The 23263-nt window shown below is 37.0% G+C and overlaps 1 protein-coding gene across 1 annotated transcript; it reads right to left on the bottom strand.

Moving 5' to 3' along the window:
* Nucleotides 1–14796: 14796 nt before the first annotated feature.
* Nucleotides 14797–16138, bottom strand: lrrc3 (leucine rich repeat containing 3). Its single transcript, XM_053626057.1, has one exon. The coding sequence runs from the start codon at nt 16136–16138 to the stop codon at nt 15338–15340; it is 801 nt and encodes a 266-aa protein (XP_053482032.1). The 3' UTR covers nt 14797–15337.
* Between the last annotated feature and the right edge of the window lie 7125 nt (nt 16139–23263).

A 23263-nucleotide genomic window follows, 5' to 3' on the forward strand; every position in this document is an offset into this window, starting at 1 on the left:
CAACATTGCCTTCCTTTAACACCTCCAGGTGCTATGTTTTGGCTCATTAGTGCCATAGTAAAACATATTCATTTATTCCGCCTGCACTACATTCATTTATTCCTTGGGTGCACAAAGTGCAAAACATTTTGACTAATGTGACAATAAATTGAAATAATTAAATTTAGGGTACTACATTTTTTAATGCTTGATGAATTTTTAATTATCACATATTATCACACTGATGAAAAATACTGCACATAAAATACTGCACATAAACATGCAAAAAAAATTCTCAGGATGTGACATTAAAGTTTAATTTCATTATTATTTTCACTCACAGTAAGATGTGATAAACCTCTGCCCATAGGTGTGTGAAAAATGGTGTAAAAGCTTAAATGAAGTGCTGTGTTTCTGTGCTTAAGGCATTTATGCAGTCTGAAATAACTGATGATGTCATCAACTGAGGATGATTATCAACGATGCATTTCCTAATTGGTGTTGTCCAAAATGGTGCCACAACTTTTTCAGTCGTCCTCCAAGTCTGCACTTTGGTGACATCATTGAGGATCATTTTGTAACTTAAAGCAGTAACTTTAGATCAAAATATTTTCTGCAGTGAGGCTTAAGGCACATAAAAAGAAAAAAAATATAGCACAATAAGTCTTTTTCAATGAAAATTAAAAAAAAACATTTAACTTAAATTGAATCATTGATCCTGACCCCTTCTGCTCTTCTGACCTGCCTGATCCATCCTGATGTCCTACATCTGGTTGGAGTTCTCATCACTTGGAAATCACTCGCTGTTGCTAAGGATGGCCCCACATGGTGCGGCCTAAAGATCATAGAGATTACTGTGGATGGTACCACTTATCATGATGATGGCTTTGGTCTGCAGTTGATATGAACAGTTTTGCTACGATGGCTTAGAGCTACAATTGCTATGATAGCTTTAGGACTGCAATTGCCACAAACAGTTTCGCATTCAGGTCTCCATCAGTGAACAGTTCAATTAAATAATAATAAAATACCATGTTAAAACTATAATGAATTTCCTGGTTACCAATTGCATTATTTCACAATGTAGTACACGGTTATAGAAGGGAATTATTTATAATCGCACTATCCGGTGTCACCCAGATAAGGATGGGTTCCCTTTTGAGTCTAGTTTCTCTCAAGGTCTCTTCCTCATATCGCCTCAGGGAGTTTTTCCTTGCCACCGTTGCCTCTGGCTTGCCCATTAGGGATAAATTTATAAATTAAAAATGTATATCCTGGATTTATATTTTTCTGTAAAGCTGCTTTGTGACAATGGGCATTGGTAAAGCACTATAAAATTGAATTGAATTTAATGGCTATGGCCAGAGATGCCTTAGCTGCACAAATTAAGGTGATTTAGACCTTTCCTAACCTAGTCTCCCAGATTTTGATGTAAGTTGTCCAACAGGTGTTGCTACCCTATAGATTTCAGGCAATCATGTCCAAGGTCTTCAAACTGAATGCAAATATAATTTCATGCATTTCAGAAGTTGTTCAACCTGCCCATCATTTATTACCTGACCAACAAAAATTTCTTTCTTTATCTTGAGCATCAAATATTTAGAAAAACATATCTCAAGTATTAAAGTCCTTTTTGGTAAGTAAACCTAAGTAAATACTGAAATATGACACAATAGTTAAAAGTTCAGAAAATGACCCAGATTACTCTAATTCCATCTTTTTCACCATTGTTGGCTTTACAATAGCTGCTGCCTTGCTGTGCTCTCAACAAACCCGGCAGCTGTGACTGGTCTCACAAATAATCACAAAAACTCTAATCCACTTTGATTAGGAGTTTGCCAGATGGCATAGACGGCACTCAGTTCTCCTTTGAAAAATAATGAGAAATGGGACACTCTACCACCTCACGAGGACTGCAACAATGCATGTTCACTATCTGGGACAGGGCCACTTACAAAAGATGAATAGGCTCTTCAGTGCAAATTCACTCAAGCTACCAGTATGTGACCTCTAGGTACTCGGCAAGACCTAAAATAGAAAATTTAAATTGTACAGGGATCATTTGTGTAGGTGCTCATACATTTTATAGTAAATGTTTGCCGGAAACCATACAATGAATTTTGGCAAGTAAGCAATTCCAAAAAAGTTGGGACAGTATGGAAAATGCAAAAGAAAACAAACGGAAAGAGTCATTTGAAAATTCAATGCACCCTGTACTATATTGAAAACACATTATTAACACATTACTTAATGTTTTACTGTAAATTTTATTTATTTTTGAAAATATACACTAATTTTAAATTGGATGACTGCAACACACTCCAAAAAAGTTGGGAGAGTCGACTGTTTATTACTGTATAACGTCACCTTTTCCTTTAATAACACTTATTAAGCATTTGGGCTCTGAAGACACCAGTTGGTTAAGTTTAGCAAGCGGAACTTTCCCCCATTCTTCCATTATGCTTTTCTTCAGCTCCACTACTGTACAGCGCCTTCATTGCCTTATTTTGCACTTCATAATGCGCCAGACATTCTCAATGGGAGACAGGTCAGGACTGCAGGCAGGCCATGCTAGCACTCACACTCTCTTCTTACGAAACCATGTGCTGCTCTGCATGGCAGAATATGTTGCTCAAAAATGTGTACATATCTTTTTTGCATTAATGGTGCCCTCACAGATGCACAAATTACCCATGCCATGGTGACTGACTCACCCCCGTACCATGACAGACACTGTCTTTTGGACCTGACGCTGATAACAGCTTGAATGGTCTTTTTCCTCTTTGGCCCGAAAAACATGACGGCTGTTTTGTCCAAAAAATTTTTGAAAGGTTGGACCACAAAACACAATTCCACTGTGCTACTGTCCACCTCAGATGGGACCGAGCCCAGAAAAGTGGGCGGTGCTTCTGGACAGTGTTGATGTATGGCTTCTACTTTGCATAGTAAAGCTTTAACTTGCATCTGTGGATGCAGTGGTGAATGGTGTTGGCTGACAAAGGTTTACCAAAGTATTCCTGAGCCCATGTCAGGATATCCATTACAGACTCATGACTGTTTTTAAGACAGTGATGTCTGAGGGATTGGAGATCACGTGCATTCAGAAGTGGTTTTCGGTCTTGCCCTTTATGCACCGAAATTTGACTGGATTCCTTGAATCTTTTAATTATATTGTGCACTGTAGAAGGTGAAATGCCCAAAATCCTACCGATGTGTCTTTGGGGAATGTTGTTCTCAAAGTGTTGGATTATTCGCTGACACATCTGTTGGCTGATTGGAGAGCCTTTTTTGGAGGCTCCTTATATACTATGATTAGATGACTGCCTCACCAATTTCATATCACCTTCTTATTTCAACTTGTCACATTGCTATCAGTCCTTAACTTCCCCTGTCCCAAATTTTTTGGACCGTATTTCATGCATCAATTTTAATCTTCAAAATACTTTGCAACTGATTAGGTAAAACATCAAATACCTTGTCTTTATATGTTTTTTTTTTTTTTTTTTTGGTTTAAATACAAATCAAAGTACATTTACAAATCATTCCTCTTTGTTTTTATTAGCCTTTTTCATACTGTCCCAACTTTTTTGCAATTGGGGTTGTACATTTTTCAATCTTTCCCAATACATCATAGTGTGTTAATGTGTTGTGATGCATGCGTGCACACACACATAGACACACACTAAGGAAAGTAATTACAATGTTTTCCAAATGCAAATGGATATATATAAATAAACAGAGTCTAAGTGATACCATTTTCCAGCATCTCAATTTCACTGAAGCTCTCAGTAAAACCTACAGAAGAATACCTGGTGTAAATGACGCTCAGATTTTATGATAACGCATTTGGTATTGACATGCAAATATGGCATTTTAGTTCTGATTAAGTGTGGCAGGCACATTAAGTTTTAAATCAGCAGCCTGTAGAAAACTGTTGCAAGCTCATTAACTCAGATGAATGCGGTTTAGAAAGACTAATGCCTTCAGATATGCTGATAAAAGTTCCTTGTTGAAAATGTCATACTGAATTCCATCTCATTTAGTTCACATCCGGTTATTCTTTTTTTCCCCCACCCAATTTCACCTAATTGTCTGCCTGCCATGTCTTGCAAAATGACATCCGAGTAATTAGAGGGGGAAGGAATAATAATAAAAGAAAGTATATATATATATATATATATATATATATATATATATATATATATATATATATATATATATATATATATATATATCCATTTCAGAAATGTTACTGAAAATCAGTTTCTTGCCCCAAGTATCATTCGGTTTAATGGATCCTCATATGAACAGCAGGATAGACTATTTCAATTTTCTTATATAGAATATTCATATTAATACACAAGGTTAATGACCACAAATATAGTTTTGATTTCATGGTGGTTGTTTTTTTTTGTTGTTGTTGATTTTTTTTTTTTAATTTTATTGAAATTTTGTAGATTAAAAAAAGCTTTTACAAATTATTGATGATAGCTTTTTGCCTTTTTATCCCATCATAAAGAAGATGTTTTAATATATGATTAAAACATATGAAATCCTCCCCCAAAATAAAATAAACTATAAAAATAATAAAACAAAACAGCAAGAGTTTGCCCTATCTATATCATCAAAATAGAATTAAGTAGAAATAGATAACTTGGTAGTAGAATAAAATGCTAAAACAATATTAAACTGAGTGCATTTGAGCTTTTGTTTTAATAAAAATTCAAAGATCACATTCAATTATTTAATAGTTTAATTTCACTGTAATTAAAGTATTGTAGGATTTATACAGCACTTGTACAGGGAGCTTGTGTCACACTGTCCTTTTCAGTGAACTTCCCTGTCTTGATACTTTGCTGCTTTCCTGAGGCAATTTTTGAATTCTTGACACCATATACTGGAGTTTGCTGTACTAGCTCTTAAAGCAAAATGCATTTATCAATAAAATTGCATTGTAGACTAAGTTTAATCATTATAAAAACATCTTCAGTTTTTTATTTATGTTTTCTTCTTCTTATTTAAGAAGAAGTTGCACATATAATAGTTGCACATATAATAGAGGGGAAATACCAGATTCAGTATTGGTCATGTTATTGCAAAGCATTGCATCATGCGTGTCAGTGACAACTGTATAAAGAAAATCTTATCACATTTTGCATTTCCTAATAAACTGAGCTAAATTTATTACTCATTATAGTAATAGTGTTAAAGGCTGATAAATTATATAAGCTAAAATGATGTAAGCTACTGTGCAAGTGTTGTCTATTGGTGATCAATATATATCAATTAAGGGTACTTAAACAGGAAAAGCTTCTAATAAATATTTTCAGACCAAATATTGCATAGGTTGAATATTCATATGTTGCCATTGAGGTGACATGGAAATGATGCAGGTATTATATTTTAGCAGTATTAATTTATGTCTGGTAATACTTTAGTGATACTTATAGAAATTCCCATGGATTACATAATTTTTGTAATTGATGCATATTCAGTTGGAATGCCATGCTCAACTGACATCCACAGCATACAGGATTTTAGTGTGAGATCACAGCACATTATTGCTGTTTCATAATCCTTTTGGATTAGGTTGGTGAGGGGATGACTATTTATAGCTGCTATAACATAAGTGATAAAAGGAACTAACATGTTTCACAGATGTTCCATGAGATTAAGTATAACTGAATAAAATACAAGGTCATTTTTATTTTTATTTTTATTTTAATGTATAAGGTGAATAAAACACTGTTATTTGACACCTCAGCCCATATTACACCACACAGTTGGTTAGTATTTTTCTATAACTGCACGACCCTGTCATGCATTATTCCTTACATATGCAACAGAAAAACATAGAGTGACAATAGCTTGGCCTAGATGTAATTTTGAGAGATTTTTAGGAGGGTTTAGAGTTTTGAGGGGCAGGAAAGGGCAGTTAGTTTTGGCTGCAGAAACTGTATTGCTAGCTAATACACTAATATAGCATCTCCCTCTCAGGAACCCATCATCCCTGTTGTCAGATAGTGACGGATAAGTAATGGTAGCACAATCGAATAAGTTAAATAAATCTCTCTTGAGAGAACTGTGTTAGTGATGGTGTCTGTCGAGTGGCTATTAAAGGTCACCTAAAGAAAATCCAGGAGAAAAGTGCTGTGCTGATAGAATGCTGGCTGTGTGAAATCTGTCACTTTAGGTTTAGTGTAAACAGAATATTATGCTGTCTGTGAGTAGCCGAGGTTTTGCCAACTCATAAACTCTTCATGAAATTGTATCATTAGAAAAACATGATACATGGATTGGAGTTATTTTTGGGGGTTTTTTGCACAGCAACAATAATCACAATGTCAAAATGAATAAAAGGAATCTAGGAAGTTTTCCTATAGATAAAACATATTAAAAAATAATTCTAATAGTTTTCCTTATGAAAATAATAATGGTGTTGCGGTGAGGATGATGATGATGATGAAGATCTGTTGCACATTGCTTTCTTCTGGTTCTGTAGACAGAGAGGTTCATGGCAAAATATGTATTACACTATTACTTTTTTGTTATTTGGCTTATGTTTTGTATATTCTTCTGATAGGATGCACAGAAATTAATTTTATTGAAACTTTCTTTGTAGATTCCAAAAAAATCCCCCATTTCAATAACCTGGGTAATGTAAACTTTTTCACACTATACAGACCACCTTGAAATGCTTCTACCATGAAAAACACTTAGTGCTGTAGAATGTCTAAAATATTATCTATTAACCCAGTGCTATTTACTGTGAATTCACCATTGAATAACTTGCTTTTATTACAAAATATATTAAAGTGGAGTTTGATAGCTGTCACATCCAGGCTATCACAACAAAATGTGCAGCTCTCTAATCTCTAGAGGTAAAATATGGCAGAAACACTGATCCTTGCAGGAAAAAATATAACTTTTGTATTTTTGCTATCCTATAGGACCAGCTTTACATACAACTTTACAATCTTTGTTCCTTATCACAGTAGTTTGTCTTTTAATATATTATTTTTCTTCTCCAGACCACTGACTTGCATTATTTACCAGACTACAGGTCACCAAAATTGCTGTGGTACACACGACCTCTGAATCTTTATAACGACTGGCCATGGAAGTCTGGCTCAAACCAATGGCTTGTATTATAGCTGTGAAAAAAACCCTTACCACCGGTGTCAGCTCTCATCAGGCACTTTCTATGCTTGACTCACTTGAAGCAGGTACTTCCCAGACAAGCAAAATTTATCATCAACTCAGGAATTCTACCTTTTTTAAAAAAATGCTAAATTCTCATGTTTTCTTCTCTCCCCAGAAAATTTAAATGACTTTTTCCCCCACAGAAAGAGCAAACCATAAAATGTCATAAACAACAATGAAATGACTAACAGATATAATCAGTGACTATGTTTACATGGACAGCAATAATCTAATTATTGACCTTAATCTAAGTAAGGTAATAATGTGATTAAGGTGTTTACATGAGTCGCTTTTAGAATACTCCTGTCATGTACCCGTTTTACATGTTATAGAACATAATTAGATTAAGAGCCCGCGTCATTACGTCACCGCGCCACGCCGTCCGATGTCCCTCCAGAATTTCACGTATCAACATACAGTTCGTCTTCGTTATGGTACCGTATACAGTTTTGGGTGTTTTTATTTAATTTTTTACAACCACTTTAAGTGCAGTTAATTATTAGTCATGCTATACGTGCAAATAGACTGCTTGAAGCCGTGGGCTGCGTCTCAAATCGCATACTTACCTACTGTATAGTAGCCGAGATACATGTATTTTTCCCCACTACAGGCCTATAGTAGGCAAGTATGCAGTTTGGGACACAGCCGAACTCTCTTGTTCGCCGTAAAACGTAAAACTGCCGTGTGTGATCGTGTCCTGTCGCAAAATGCGGTGAAAACGCTCACACGACGTTCATAATGTGATTAAGGTGTTTACATGTCTGTAATGCACGTCCATAATACGATTAAAACAGGAGTAATCCACCTGTCTTAATTCGATTAGAGCTTAATTAGATTATGACCTTAATTAGATTAAGGTTGCTGTTTACATGGTAGTTTCTTAATCAAATTATGGTCTTAATTAGATTAAGAGTGGATTATTGTTGTCCATGTAAACGCAGTCAGTGTTAAGATTATGTTATGCATAGTGGACATATCATACTTGCACAAACATATTTAAATATATCAACTGTGATTTATAATTTAATAAAATTTAATTTCTGCCCAATTTATTATTGTAAAAAAGGTGGTCATGATGAATTTCCAAGTACCAACATACATCGACCATAACATTGACAAACCACTGACAGGTGAAGTGAAAAACATTGATTATCAGTGTTACAATGGCACCTGTAACGGTTTGTAATGGGATACATTAGGCAGCAAGTGAACAGCCAGTTGATATGTTGGAAGCAGGAAAAATCCACAAGCATAAGGATCTGTGTGACTTTGACAAGGGCCAAATTGTGATGGCTAGACGACTGGGTCAGAACATCTCCAAAACGGCAGGTGCTGTTGGGGGTTCCAGGAATACAGTGGTTAGTACCTACCAAAAGTGGTCCAAGGAAGGACAACTGGTGAACCAGCAACAGGTTATGGGTGCCCGAGGCTCATTGATTTGTGGGGAGAGAAGGCTAACCCATTTGGTCTGATCTCACAGAAGAGCTAGTGTAGTACAAATTGCTGAAAAAGTAAATGCTGGCTATGATAGAAAGGTGTCAGAACAGACAATGCATTGCAGCTTGCTGTGTATGGGATTGCATAGCTGTAGACATTTACAGAATTTGACAGACTGGTAAGAGTGCCCATGCAGACTCCTGCCCACTGCCAAAAGCACCTATAGTGTGCACATGAGCATCCAGACGGGACCACAGAGCAACGGAAGAAGGTGGCCTGGTCTGATGAATCACATTTTCTTTCACATCATGTGGACGGCTGAATGCGTGTGCGTCGCTTACCTGGGGAAGAGATGGCACCAGGATGTACTATGGGAAGAAGGCAAGCTGGCAGAGGCAGTATGATGCTCTGGGCAATGTTCTGCTGGGAAACGTTGGGTCCTGGAATTCATGTGGATGTTCCTCTGACATGTACCACCTACCTAAACATTTCTTCAGACCAAGTATACCACTTATGGCAACAGTATTCCCTAATGGCAGTGGCCTCTTTCAGCAGGATAACGCACCCTGCCACACTGCAAAAATTGTTCAGGAATGGTTTGAGGAACATAACAAAGAGTTCAACGCATTGGCTTCCAAATTCCCCAGATCTCAATCTAGTCAAGCATCTGTGGGATGTACTGGACAAACAAGTCCGATCCATGGAGGACCCACCTTGTAACTTACAGGACTTAAAGTATCTGCTGCTAGCGTCTTGGTGCCAGATACCACAGCACACCTTCAGAGGTCTTGTGGAGTCAATGCCTCAATGGGCCAGAGCTGTTTTGGTGGCACAACGGGGACCTACACAATATTAGGCAGGTGGTTTTAATGCTATGGCTGATCATTGTAAGTAATCACTTTACTTAAGGTTTCTTTACCTAGGCCTACACGTCACCTACATAAGCCCGTAGTAACAACTAATATAATCCTTCATATCAAAAGGCGTCAGCTGTCATAAAGACTGTTTAAATCAGTTTTGATGTCCAGTTAATATAGCTTTGTTGACATAAGATTCTGTTATGCCGCTTTGTGGTATGATGATGTCATGACTGTCATGACTGATTTTGCAGTGCAGTATAGTTATATGTCAGAGTCTGATATTGGTAATGATGTTACAACACTTGCCAAGTAAGATTCATTGGGTAAATGAACTTGTTTCTAATCATCTGAAATTCACACTTGGTGGAAACATTGTCATGAAACTCTGAAATGCCGTACCATTGTTATATAGGGAAGGTTTTGCCAGTGATGATGACAACACTGTCACAAAATACTTAATGATTACTTTGGGCCTTTGTTAGTTTTATGAATACTTATACCACATTACTGTTGAATTCTTAAATCTGATTGGGCAGAAGGTATTGATTAATATTCTGTAACAGCAGCTCTGACAGCAGTTTTGAATGCAAGCCAGATCCCAGGTTTATATTAGTGCACTTGTTTTAATGTTATTATTTCTATAGTAATTTACACCGGAACTTGTATGGTGGCTGATCCACATAAAAACATTTTTTTTTTAAATGTTTGTAATTGTTGATATAGTGAAGTTTACTTTGAGGAGACATTAACTGTGCATGTATGTAAAGGTGCCCCAGTGTTTGCAATTTGTAACAGTCTGAGTCAAAGTTCTTCTTTGAAGTTCTCTGACATGGGAAAGTTTTCAGGATAAAGAACTTTGCAATCTGCATTTTTTGTCTTATTAACTTAAAAAGAGAGAGAAAGAAAAATGGCTAATGAAGGAACAACTGTTTATAGCTGCTCTAATGTGCACTATATGGTGTCTGTGGACACCTGACCACCACACCCGTATATGGGCCTTCCACAAACTGTTGCCACAAAGTTTGAAGCAATTGTATGATGTCTTTGCCATAGTCTTACCATTTCCATTCATTGCACAGACACCCCTGACTTCAGCTCCACTGAAAATCTTTGGGATAAAATGGAACGCTGACTGTACCCCAGACTTCCTCACCCAACATCAGTGCCTGAGCTCACTAATTCTCTTGTGGCTGGATGAGCAAATCCCCACAGCCACACTCCAAAATCTAGTGGAAAGTCTTCACAGAAGAGTGGAGGTTATTATGACAGCAAAGGAGGGACTAAATCTAGAGTAGGATTTTCAAAAAGCACATATGAATGTGATGGTCATTTGTCCAGATTTGGCTGTATAGTTTTAGTGTTTACACGATCTAACTACTTTTGCAGATGTTCCTCAACATTAAAAGCCCCCAAGTGTTTTCTTCCTTATTTATTGCAATGTAACTCCACTGTAATGACATAGTTTGAATAAATGTATATTTTATTAAATCACTATAAATCTTAGGGCATGTTGGCAAACATTAATCTATGATGTAACTACTGCACAATTTCTGCTAGTTGTACTCTAGTTATTGAATACAGCAGTTACTGAATACTATGTTTAAACTGAATTCTAAACTGAGGATATAAGTAGTTACATGTTTCATTTTAGCAAATGTACTCAGGCTTGGGGAGTAATAGAGTACATATAACGGTGTTATGTAATTAGGATACAAAAACTGGTAACTGTAATCTGTTACAGTTACATCAAAAAACAAAGTAATCAGATTAAAGGTACAGTTAGAAAAAAATGGGAATACTATCTGGATAAAAAAAAAATAATCTAAAACCAAATTATGATGTGATTATGGTCTAATATTGCATCATGTGTGTGCATGTTTGCATTGCTTTAACCCCTCTCTGTAATTCCCGCCTTCTCACACACCTATTGGTTCGATTATAAAAGGCTTGAAGCAACTATTGGACAAATGTCTGCCTCTCAACCATTAGCCTACTCTCAGCAAACACGTGAAGATGAAGCACTGTTCTGTACGGCGTCAAACAGTTGCTTTACAATAGCAGCAAATGACAGCTGTCCTGAGTCGAAACAATGCCCATGGCCATATAAGGTCATTTTTAATTTCATGCTATCACATTGCTTCTTATTACATGCCCATTCAAATGTTTAAATGATGGCAGAAGGTTCACTTGTGGCATCTCATATTTTTATTTTATTAAATGGACATTCAAAAAAAAAAAAAAATGTGGGCAGTGTGAAACCAACTTTATATATATGTAATGTTACCCGCATCAAAGACAGTGATCTTTTATTTATTTATTTTATTAAAACAAATCCAAACATTGAATATGTTTTTAAGCTCTAAAATAAGTTCTAAAATAACGGAATACATTTTTAAATGAACCCTCCCAACCCTGAATATACTAAATATAAAAAATGCTTTTTTGAAAAACTAGAAGAATGTCATCACACCATAATGGACAAGTATTAATTTATCTGAATTTTGTCATGACATTTAAATGCGAGTCATTGTCATTATACAACCTAATATCAACAAAAATCTGTCACTTGAGAGTCAAGTGTGTTATGCCACTTCAAAACTGAGAAAAATAGCTCCTAGTTGACTCATGTTGGAATAAGTCTTTATACATATTTATGAAGGTTTGTTATTTGTTAAGAAGTACTTATGTATCCCTGTGAACACTGCCATTAAGTATTACAGAGTAAATTATGTAAATCAGTAAATTATGTAAATCTTGCAGGCTGCATGGTAAAAATCTAACTGTCTCGGAGGCTAGGATTTAATGCTTAGGTCAGTAAAACCTTGAATTTAACAATGTATTGTTTTGGAATTTAAAAATTGCTTGTCAAACATATTCAGTCAGACCTTAATTAGATAGACAGCATCAAGAACAACAGTCAAATCAAGTATAGTAATGTTTGGAACAGCTATCCAAAGATATCAATGAAATAAATCTATCATCGGTCTCATAGAGTCAGAGAACCCTAAATGAGCCAAACACAATCCGGTGAGGCATGAACACAATTGTAACACATTCTCTCATGACCATCAGTAGGTTAAAAAACAAAACAAAAACCAATTCTGAAAAGTAAAATAAATAAGGATAGAAGGGTTTAATGGTTGGTTTTAACACCCTGCAGTTCTCACCTGGTTTCCCACTGAAGCTAAGCAGGGTTGAGCCTGGTTGAGCCTGACCTCCTGGGGAAAACTAAGGTTGCTGCCGGAAGTGGTATTAGTGAGGCCAGCAGGGGGCGCTCACCCTGTGGTCTGTGTGGGGGCTAATGCCCCGGAATAGTGCTGGGGACACTATACTGTAAAAACAGCACTGTCTTTTGGATAAGACGTTAAACTGAGATCTTGACTCTCTGTGGTCATTAAAAATCCCAGGACACTTATTGTAAAACAGTAGGGGTATATCCCCGGTGTCCTGACGAAACTCCCCCATTGGCCCTTATCTATCATGGCCCCCTAATAATCCCCATCTCTGACTTGGCTACATCACTCTCTCCTCTCCACTAATAGCTGGTGTGTGGTGGATGTTCTGGAGCACTATGGCTGTTGTCGCATCATCCAGGTGGATGCTACACACTAGTGGGGTTTGCGGTGAATCCCCCCTCCCCCATACTATGCAAAGCGCTTTGAGTGTCTAGAAAAGCACTACATAAATGTAAATGTAATAGTCATAGTTTGGGAAACACATTACTTTCAAATGCATATTCAGTTGCTTAGTGGCATTTTCTGTATATTGCCGGAATAAGCACCATTTTTGTGCTACCAGATAAACAAAACTGATATATAATTCAACCCATTACAAAGTGTCAAAAGTAAACTGTTAACCGTAAAACCGATGTGTTTGAATATAATGGATTCATAGATGAACTGGTGGAGATAGAGCTATTAGTGTGTCAGAGAGCTCTAAGGGTCTGGCACATATAATGGGCTAGACAGCCGAAGATAATTGTGTTTTTACATACTTATTAAAAATCTTGTCAGCCACTATGAAGAACAAACAAATACATGTACAATCACTGAAGAAACACATTACTAAAGGAGCCCTTTATGGTTGAATAACATATACTTGATACAAGCACTGCAACAATGTGACAGCACATCTATGTCTCATTAAACACATCCTATATGGCTATGGCACAAACTACATTAAGTATTAAAGGTCTCTTGTCAATGGTGGAGGGACCATGAGGGACTGAATAACCTAAATCAAAGCACAGTGTTTAGGTTTCTTGGTACCACATAGGCACTTTGGCAGTTACATCTTGACCAAAAAAAAAAAAAACAGCAGTGGGTTGTGACCATACAGTTTGGTAAGGAGGACATTAACAACGACATAGACTCAAACAAAATGGAGCCAAGGCTATCACAGCTATACCGGCTATCATAGTTGACTTATGCTATATGTTAATATCTAGTGAGTTTTTAGAATAACCCTGTTATAGATAGTTGACCATCGACAACACACAGTCATCCAGAATACAATCTAGCAGCTCATTTTGAGCAGATTTAGACGTACCATTGGTCAACTGCAGGTGTGTTTCCTGTCACACACACAATGGCTAATATAATTAACCCAAATCTGCATCTTAAAAATAACACAAAGGACTTGAAACTAGCACAAAAAATCTGGCCATTGGAAAAGGGAGACACATTTATTGACAATCCCCTTTCCCAATCTTTGCATTATAACTTACACTAGAAATGATTCTGTACATCATATATACACTCTCTGCACTTACACTACCCTTTGTTTGTAGGAATTTAATACATAAAATAAAACAACATCTTAGCAGTCACAGATGATTTAAAAAAACTAGCCCAATCTGACAAAAATAAATAAATAAATGGTCCTGACAGCCCTGTCATTAACTGTTCTGTCTGCTGCTCTTCCCACAATTATGGGGAAGCATGATTCTTGCCCCTATTGGCATTTGTTAGTGTTTGTTGCCAACCCCATTTTGAGCACTTGGTGCATTGTTGCCCCATGATTGCACAATATCTAGAAATGCGAGCAAATCAATGGAACATTGGCATATATCTGTCAAATAACAGATGTTGGTCACTCAAAAAATGGTTATTAGTAATTCAATGGGATTTAAAACGTATAAAATTGTGAATGAGGACTTTATGAAGATTAACATTTGTTGAATGGCAGATATATTTGGTAGGGCTCTGTTCCAACTGCCCCTAATGGATGAGCTGATATTGATCAAATACAAGGCAGAGCTTTAATGAACAGTATTTGGCAGTGATGTTAATTCCTATATTCAGTGTCTTTTCCTGAGTTTTCTATGCCGCTCTATAATAAATATATTGGAAATAAGGCCTTCCGATCTCTGATTCTGCCCTATTTTCTCTATATTAACATTAGCACATAAATGGACAAATGAACTGACATAATGAGAGAAATTATGCACCTACTAGGAAGCAGAGGGAGGGAGGATTTAGCTCTGCAGAGCTTTTCTGCAAGAGCCACAAAAGATCACTTCTATTATTACTGAATGCATACTTGGAGGTAAAACCTAACAGAAATTCATAATATCATGCATATGGAATTACCAAGTAGGAACACATCGCTATTCATTGCTAACCAATATTTAACTACTAACTTGAAAATGCAAATAACGCTAAAATTTATTAGCATGACCTGCCTATTGAAAGCCATACATTTTGAGCTGTAAGATTTACTTATTTAGAAATGAGCAAAGAAAACAGCATTATGTATTTGTGGAGTGCTCATGAGGAGCTTTAAGGCTTGTTGCTGTGCCATCATGGCTGTGCCCCATTAGTTGAATACATTCCTGACCCAAGGCTTTGATGCAGAAGCTACAGAACAGTACTGATTGTGTCCAAGTCCTTGTTAATTTGGGAACTGCTTGGCAGAGACTTGAGATACTCCAGGTGCCTGCGGGCGTCCTCTTGGTTGTGCCGCACATAGTATATGACATAAGCAATCACCATGGTGAACCAGCCGAACATGGTGACAAACATGGCCAAGTCCGTTGTTTTGTGATGAAAATTGCAGAAGTTGATGCCGGAGTCCAGGACCTGAATGACGGGCTTGCCGGCATACTCATCCTGCACAGCTGTATGGCAACTCACCTCACTGGCGGTCTCAGGGTCAAGTTCTAATTCACGTAGCACCTCTTGTAGTGTGCATTCACAGTGCCATGGGTTGTTGGCCAGGCCAATCTTGGCATGGAGCCGTGCAAAGGCCCCCTTGGGTACTCCACGCAGGCGGTTGTGGGACAGATTAAGCATACGCAGGGTCTCTGAGATGCCCTGAAAAGCGCCACCGTCCACACTGTCAATCGCATTGCGTGACAAATCAAGCTCCTGCAGACGAGGGAGCTGTTTAAAAGCCTGGCCAGGAATCTTTGTTATATGATTAGAGGAGAGCAGCAGAGCAACGGTGTCATGCGGTAGATCAGATGGGATGGTCTCAAGATTGCGGGAAGAACACTGCACCACCACCAGACCATTCCTATCTGTGCACAAGCAGCTCTTGGGGCATGAGGATGCCATGGTGCACAGAAAAAGCACTGTGAAATGCAATCTCAGCACAAGGGAATACACTGAGAGGAAGAAATGCTTCCTGGATGCAGAAATGCCCACAGGGAAACTCATGGTTTCCTCTACACTAGAGTTCAAGGACGGTCATTATTAATCCATACAAAGTATGAGTAACATTCCCAAAGTGACTTTTCTCATTAGTAATCCATTAGGTCAAATGTAGAATGCTGACTTAGCTGGCCTGATGTTTTAAAGTTGAAGTTCAGGGAGACAGTGTATATTATTGTTTACTGCAAGTGTCTAGAAATCAATCCAGAAGGGCATTCAGACTGGCAGTTGAGTGTTTGAGAGAGACATGTCTGAGCCAGGTTGAGCCAAGTGCAGTCTGAAAGCAGGAGGACACTGAAAGTGGGGCTGGATATAGCTCCTGTAAAATAGAAAAGAACAAGAAAACAAATTATATACATGCGGAGGCCTTTAAGATCAAATTACATGTGGAATATATTTCAAATGTAGATATACTGTCAGTGCTGTTTGTTAGTCATTAAGCCTTAAGAGTAAATCCAGTACCCCAATCAAGCAATATGTTTTTCACTAAAGCTTTCCAGTGAGGATTGTCTGAACAATCTTCCATTATTTGTCCAGGCTGCCCTGACACACATCTTATCCAGTATCAGGTACAATACACAGAGTATTAAAGATCTTCTGCGAATGGCAAAGAGATCATGAATAACAATTTCAGCTTGAGAACACAGATGAAAATATTACTGCACAACACCATTTGAATGATGATAATGTTGAATGCTCCTTAATGAGTCCTTTAAGGATTTGATATTCTAGAATACTGTTCAATATTTAAGAGGGTCTTAAAATCTAAAATTGAATATGTTTCTGAGTATTATTTAATAGTAAGCACAAACAGTGGTGGTAAACAGAGGTGTTGGAAAGGTGCTGCTCACTGTATGGTCGATGCATTGTACCATCAGACAGGTTCACATTATGGATTAACTCACAGGACCAACCTTGTTTGTGTAATGGCTATCTGTCTTGCAGATAACATGTTGCTGTGCAGTATTTTATCTCAGGTTTACTGTAAATATGCAACTGATTTGGTGCTTTTTCTGTACAAGCTGACATATTTCTCACAAAGCAGTGTGTCTCAGTGGTTGAGGTTTTAAAAAGTAAGTGACAACAGAGACAGATTTCAGATTTGTATAAAATCCAAAGTGGGACTGCTTGCTCTCTGTCAATTGAAAAATGGTGCTAATATAATAGGAAGACCGTTACCTTGGCTAGTTAAGCATACCATGAGTTAACATGCTGCCTTATGAGGATGATGTGAAAATACATTCATTATAATGTGGAATGTAATGGCACACCAGCAAAGATAAAATGTCCACCTATATCACATTGTACATGGTCATAAACTGTACAGTGGATAAACATTTAAAGCACATTGAGTTTTTTTGACAAACATTTCATCTTGCATCCATGTGTGGATAGCAGTTAAAAATTTCAATTATTCATATGCATGTACTATATAGATTATATAGACGTTTCCCATAGGCTTCTTGATTTTTTTAAATACGGGCTGTATAGCCATAAACATACTTCAAGAAAACATTGCATTAGAGAATAGTATGTTTAAAAATAAAACATGTATTCCTCTCAGTTGAATTTTCATTTTTTAAGTATAATTACACTATTTGATGATGGAACAAAGAAAAGAGGACCTGTCTGCCCTGAGACATTTTGAATTATTGCATTTGCTTTATAACAGTATATGCTAAAATGTCATGCATATTTTATTATCCAAGGTTCAACTCTCTAAATATTCACAGGGAATCTAATTCACATTCCCATATCATAAATATTATTAAAACTATTCTGTTATTACGAGAAATACCTAAAAAATATCATTTAAAAAAAGCAAAAGTACCATAGTTAAGCAAATGAACAAACAAGAGTTTATGAAAATTATGAAATATAAAATAATGAAAAAAATATTGTCCAAATAAGGTTTAAAATCTGATAAATATCACATTAAACCCCTTTAAAAGTGCCCGATGACCAAATTCAACATACACCTAAAGCAAATGCAATATTTGCCAGCTTTGACAAATCTACTTACTCCTACAGTATACTGGAAAAACTATTGTTACTGTAACTGATAGGCAGTTAACAGTCTGTCATAACTGACCACATGCTTTGCGTTTGTATTACAGCATACCAAAATATGCATTGCAAAGAAAAAAAAATCAATATCATAATGCAGTTATGCCTGGACCCTGATGACCAAGGCATTCAATTCATCCAGTAAAGCTTTGTTAGCAGGACGAAACCCACAGTGTAATGAAGAAGGTTATTTATAAAACCCTTAAGGGTAGCTTACTCCAGCTGTCCTTTTTGGGTGACCTTAAAATGGTCAGTGTACAACCCAATAACAGAGGGTTTCCATTTTAACAGACGATAAGCCTTAGCTTTCAGAAGAACCCTAACAGAAGCTGGAAGGGTTCTCAGTTGGGGTAATTCTGGAATATCTGTAAATGATTCATGGCTTTTGTTAGACAGCTTCAACACACCACCACCACCACCACAACGACTACTACTACTACTACTACTACTACTACTACTACTATTACTATTACTACTACTACTACTAATTATAATAATAATATCTGCAGTAGTAGTAGTAGTAGTAGTAACAACAACAACAACAACAACAACAATTATAGTTCACCAAACTGAATAGCTTTCCACTTAGGAGCAATATTCTTACTCTTCAGTTATTTCAGTGTGCTTGTAAATCTGAACATCCTGGCCACTACAAGACATCCTAGAACAGACCCAGAGAGCAGATGCGATTATTTAATCCTAAGGCATTTCCGGTTACAGATAGTAAACGATACACAACAATGATATTACAGCGTCTCAATAGAGAAAGGCAAATACTGTACCGTGCCGTAGATGACCGAAGAGAGTCCACTACACTTGTTGGAGCACTCCGCCGCTCCCTTTAACCGCGTTCTAATGTTCAAATGAATGTGAACGAGGCTCTATGGGAAATAATGCTGAGCGCTGATTGGTTACTGAGTGCCGCTCGCTCCGCCTTCACTCAGCTGCAGTAGCCGGCGCGCGCTTAGACTCGAAGCTGCGCGTGTCTGAACGGAGAGCTGTGGAGTCCGTGGACGTGTCCGTGCAAAGTGTTGTAGCAAAAGACGGCAAAGATCTCGGTTTAATATTTGTAGTGGATTTTCCGTGCAACAAACTGTAATTTATTGTAATTCTTTTTTTTTTTTTTTTTTAATTTCCTTAAGAATATTGATCTAAGTCTCTACACTTGGACCATATTGCGCGCGCAGTTTGGATGTGCAGATAACCCATGTAGGCATGGTTCCTGTTGAATAATAAAACTAGAGGTAAAAAAAAAAAAGATCTTGCTTTCTCGCACTTAATTTCTAACAGACTAGAAATGTGTATCATGTTGTAGCTATCAAAAACGCATATTCTAATGAACGACGTCATGCGTGGTGCTTTCATGCGTTAATCATGCGTTAATGATTCACTTTGGAGATTAAATCTAAAATAGCCGCACCGTGTGTGATTTTGGCAGCTTATGTAATGACTCAACATAATGCGCAGTCTGTCAGTAACAGCTGACAATCCGGTGCATTCAGACCGAGCAACACTTACAGACTCCTTCTCCGTCTCCAATCACGTCAAAGTGTCGCTTCCAAACGACACTTCTGAGTAAACTGATGTATTGTTAATGTTACAACATGATGTTGGACAACGCCTTTGCATTCAAAGAACTCATCACAACCTAGTCATGAATCTGTGTTATAAATCTGCATAAAGTAGCCCATAATATTTAAGGGGGGCGGGGGATAACAAGTTTATTCCCAAATAAAGAAACTATAATTGTTATTGCTTAAGTATTCAATTTTCTCATGCAATCTTCATCCAGATGAAGATTGGAAAAAGACGTGGTTTTTCCAATCCTCAAATGTCCAGTTTCGGGGAGCCCGTGCACACACACACACACACACACACACACACACACACACACACACACACACACACACACAAAATACTGTATGGCAGGTTCCACTGAACAGTCCAAAAAGTGTATTAAGACAATAAGACAAGGCACCATGTGGCAAATATATTTAATATGCCAAGCACTCTTGGCATATGAGCTCTGTAAAAACACTTCTGTGTTCAAGGGGCTCAGACATGTGGTTAATGAGAAAATGGCAAACAAGTTCGCAAACAAATAAGTGTTGATGCAGTGAGTGTATGGAGAACTTGGAGACTGTTTTAATAAAACTTCAGTTCTTTTCACTCACATATAAATAAATATGCATATTGTATCATACTTATTTAGAACTGACCCAGTAGCGTTCAGTGGTATTTTGAAATGTGGCCTATGTAGGTGAGTATGAAGCCGTATTTGCTTTATTTGTGCTGCACGACACATTTAATGTTTCATGGCAGTTCAATGCTGGATTGTATATACACAAACACTGTGTGTGTATATATGTGACAGCAGCACAATGCATAAGATCATGCAGACATAGGCCAAGGGCTTCAGTTAATGTTCACGTCAAACATCAGAATGTAGAAAAAGCGTTATCTCTGTGATTTTAATCGTGGCTTGGTTGTTGGTGCCAGATGGGCTAGTTTGAGTATTTTAGAAATTGCTGATCTCCTGGGATTTTCACACAAAGCAGTCTCTAGGGTTTACTCAGAATGGTACAACAAACAAATGAAAAAAACATCGAGTGAGCCACAGTTCTGTGGATGGAAACGCCTTGTTCATAAGAGAGGTCAGAGGAAAATGACCAGATTGGGTCTAGCTGCCAGGAGGGATATAAAACTCACATAATCATTCTTTACATTCGAGAAGAGCAGAAAAGCATCTCAGAACACAAAACATATCAAACCTTGAGGTTGATAGGCAACAACAGCAGAACAGCGGTCAGCCAAGAACAGTAATCTCAGGGTATCATTGGCACAGACGCACTGGACAGTTGAATTTGAGTTTAGTTTTATAAGTAAGTGTGTATAAATTAAAACGAGCGTCAATGGCGCAAAAAGCATTATTGAAAACCCATCACAGCTTACACATGACCTATTTCCATTGCTCCTTACAGGTAAGATGATTCGGGTAGACGGTTTTAAAAATAGTTTCTTCCCCATTACTGACACTTTATGCCACTTTTTTTCTGTGCACATTCTGTACATAGTCACCTCTCAAATGTCAGTGTACACAATTTATATCCTGTACAGTGTATGTCTTGTATTTATTGTGGATTTTGTATGGTCTGTACTGCTGATGTCATTTGTTTGTAGTAAAAATGTATCATCGAAAATTTACACCAGTTGCATGGCAAGAATGCTTGGATGGCAAGATTCCATTCATTTCTTTCCGCTTGGCATACTTCACTTGATGGGTTGAAATCTGTGCTGGCAAGTCTTTCTGTGTGAAAGTCCTCCAGGCTTGGCACTTATTCATCAAAGCAATTTTGCTGCTCATCTAACCACATCAGTTTAATCAAACAGGGTATTTAACATCATATTGGTAAAAGCAAACATCTTTTTAAAATACTGAGCAGTTCATCTGTCAGTATGTTGTGAAAAGCCTGTAGGTAAGGACAGAGAATGGCTTGTTCAGCAGGTGAACGATACAGCGTGCTGTGTTATACACTATGGATCAATTTATGGATCTCTTTGTCATCTTAGAGCCATCAATATGCAGCTCAGCAGCATGCAGTAATATAGACCATTTCCGCCATGTAAAGTGGAAAGCATGTAAAATGGCTGCTATTGGTTTTAAGTGAAAGCATTCTGTTGTTGTGGAAATGTTTGAGTGTTAACATGGATGAATTCACCATGGATGAATTCACAAATCAGAAAGTGCAGATTAATTTTCTGAAAGAGCACAATTTTAACATAAATGATAGTCACCTAATATTGTGATTGTTATAACATCTTTAACAACTTGTACATAGGGACTTCTTTGACAGAAGCTGTAATTTTTTTTTTTATATCTTATAAATAAAAAATGTATAACTGTTGATTTGGTGATGTTTTCTGCAAGGAGATGCTTATTTAAGATTTTAAGGAGGAGTCCTGGCTGTCAGTGGTTTGTAACAGTCAATACGTTTTCTGACACAGACACAGGAGAGAGGTTATGCTTTTCAGTTTCTAAGTAACAAGGTGTGTTTAAATTTTTGTCTTCAAGAGGGAGGAAAAAAAAGATGCTGGCAAGGGAAATATTGGTTCTAGATAATGTAAAGTAAGAGATAACTGGAACTAATTTGTCTTGTGGGTATTCCATTACATTAAAATGTTAAAAAAAAAAAAAAAAAGAAAGAAAAATTATGTTTTTTTGTTTATGTTTTTTTGTTTTTTGTATTTTAAATGTGATAATTGGAAAATTGCTGTGGTGTAAGTGGAATGACGGTTCAGGGCCATGCTGTTATGGGAAAATGATCCATACCGGGTTGTATCACAACGCTCTAGTGTGAATTAGTTTCCTATAACACCATCCATTATGGACAATTTGCTATATTTTATCTTGGCCAACGCATAGGAAATATATTCAGTAAAAATATACCATGTAATGTGTTAGTACGTGAGGAGAAATCAAAGCATAACCAACTGCATATGACTAAGCTGACAATGATACAAGTGCTGTAGTGTGCTTTACAGAGTGCTGAGATGACATGGTTGTTGTTTCTTATAAACAATGCCAAAAATGAATATACTGAATTTAATATTTGGTGGCCACAAACTAAGTTAGTTAGTTGTGGCTACTAATTGTATAACTAGAACACACAAGATATTATGCTGTAGAATGTCATATTTAATATGTGGACTCCAGGTAATTACTTGGCTAGAACAAGTTTAAAAAAAAAAAAAGAGAGAGAATTCACAATGATACCGTAAAGGTTTTTCTGGGTCTCAATGCCAATGACTTCAGTATGTCTTCATGTTTCATTTCAGGATTAAAGCAATGTGTAATATTATCAGTCGTCTCCATCCAATTCAATCACTTTCTCTGTCTCTCATTCATTTTAAAATCCAGTAGCCAATATGTTCAAGTACTTCCTGACCACAGACCTTGACCTAACCTTAATATATTAATGTGTAGGCAAATTTTATTAAGATGAAAAAATTTTTGTACAGGTTTGCAGGCTGTGCAGACACAAAAATATTTTGGGTTTCTTAGAA

The sequence above is a fragment of the Ictalurus furcatus genome, chromosome 6, assembly GCF_023375685.1.
Source record: "Ictalurus furcatus strain D&B chromosome 6, Billie_1.0, whole genome shotgun sequence".
Classification (NCBI taxonomy): Eukaryota; Metazoa; Chordata; class Actinopteri; order Siluriformes; family Ictaluridae; genus Ictalurus; species Ictalurus furcatus.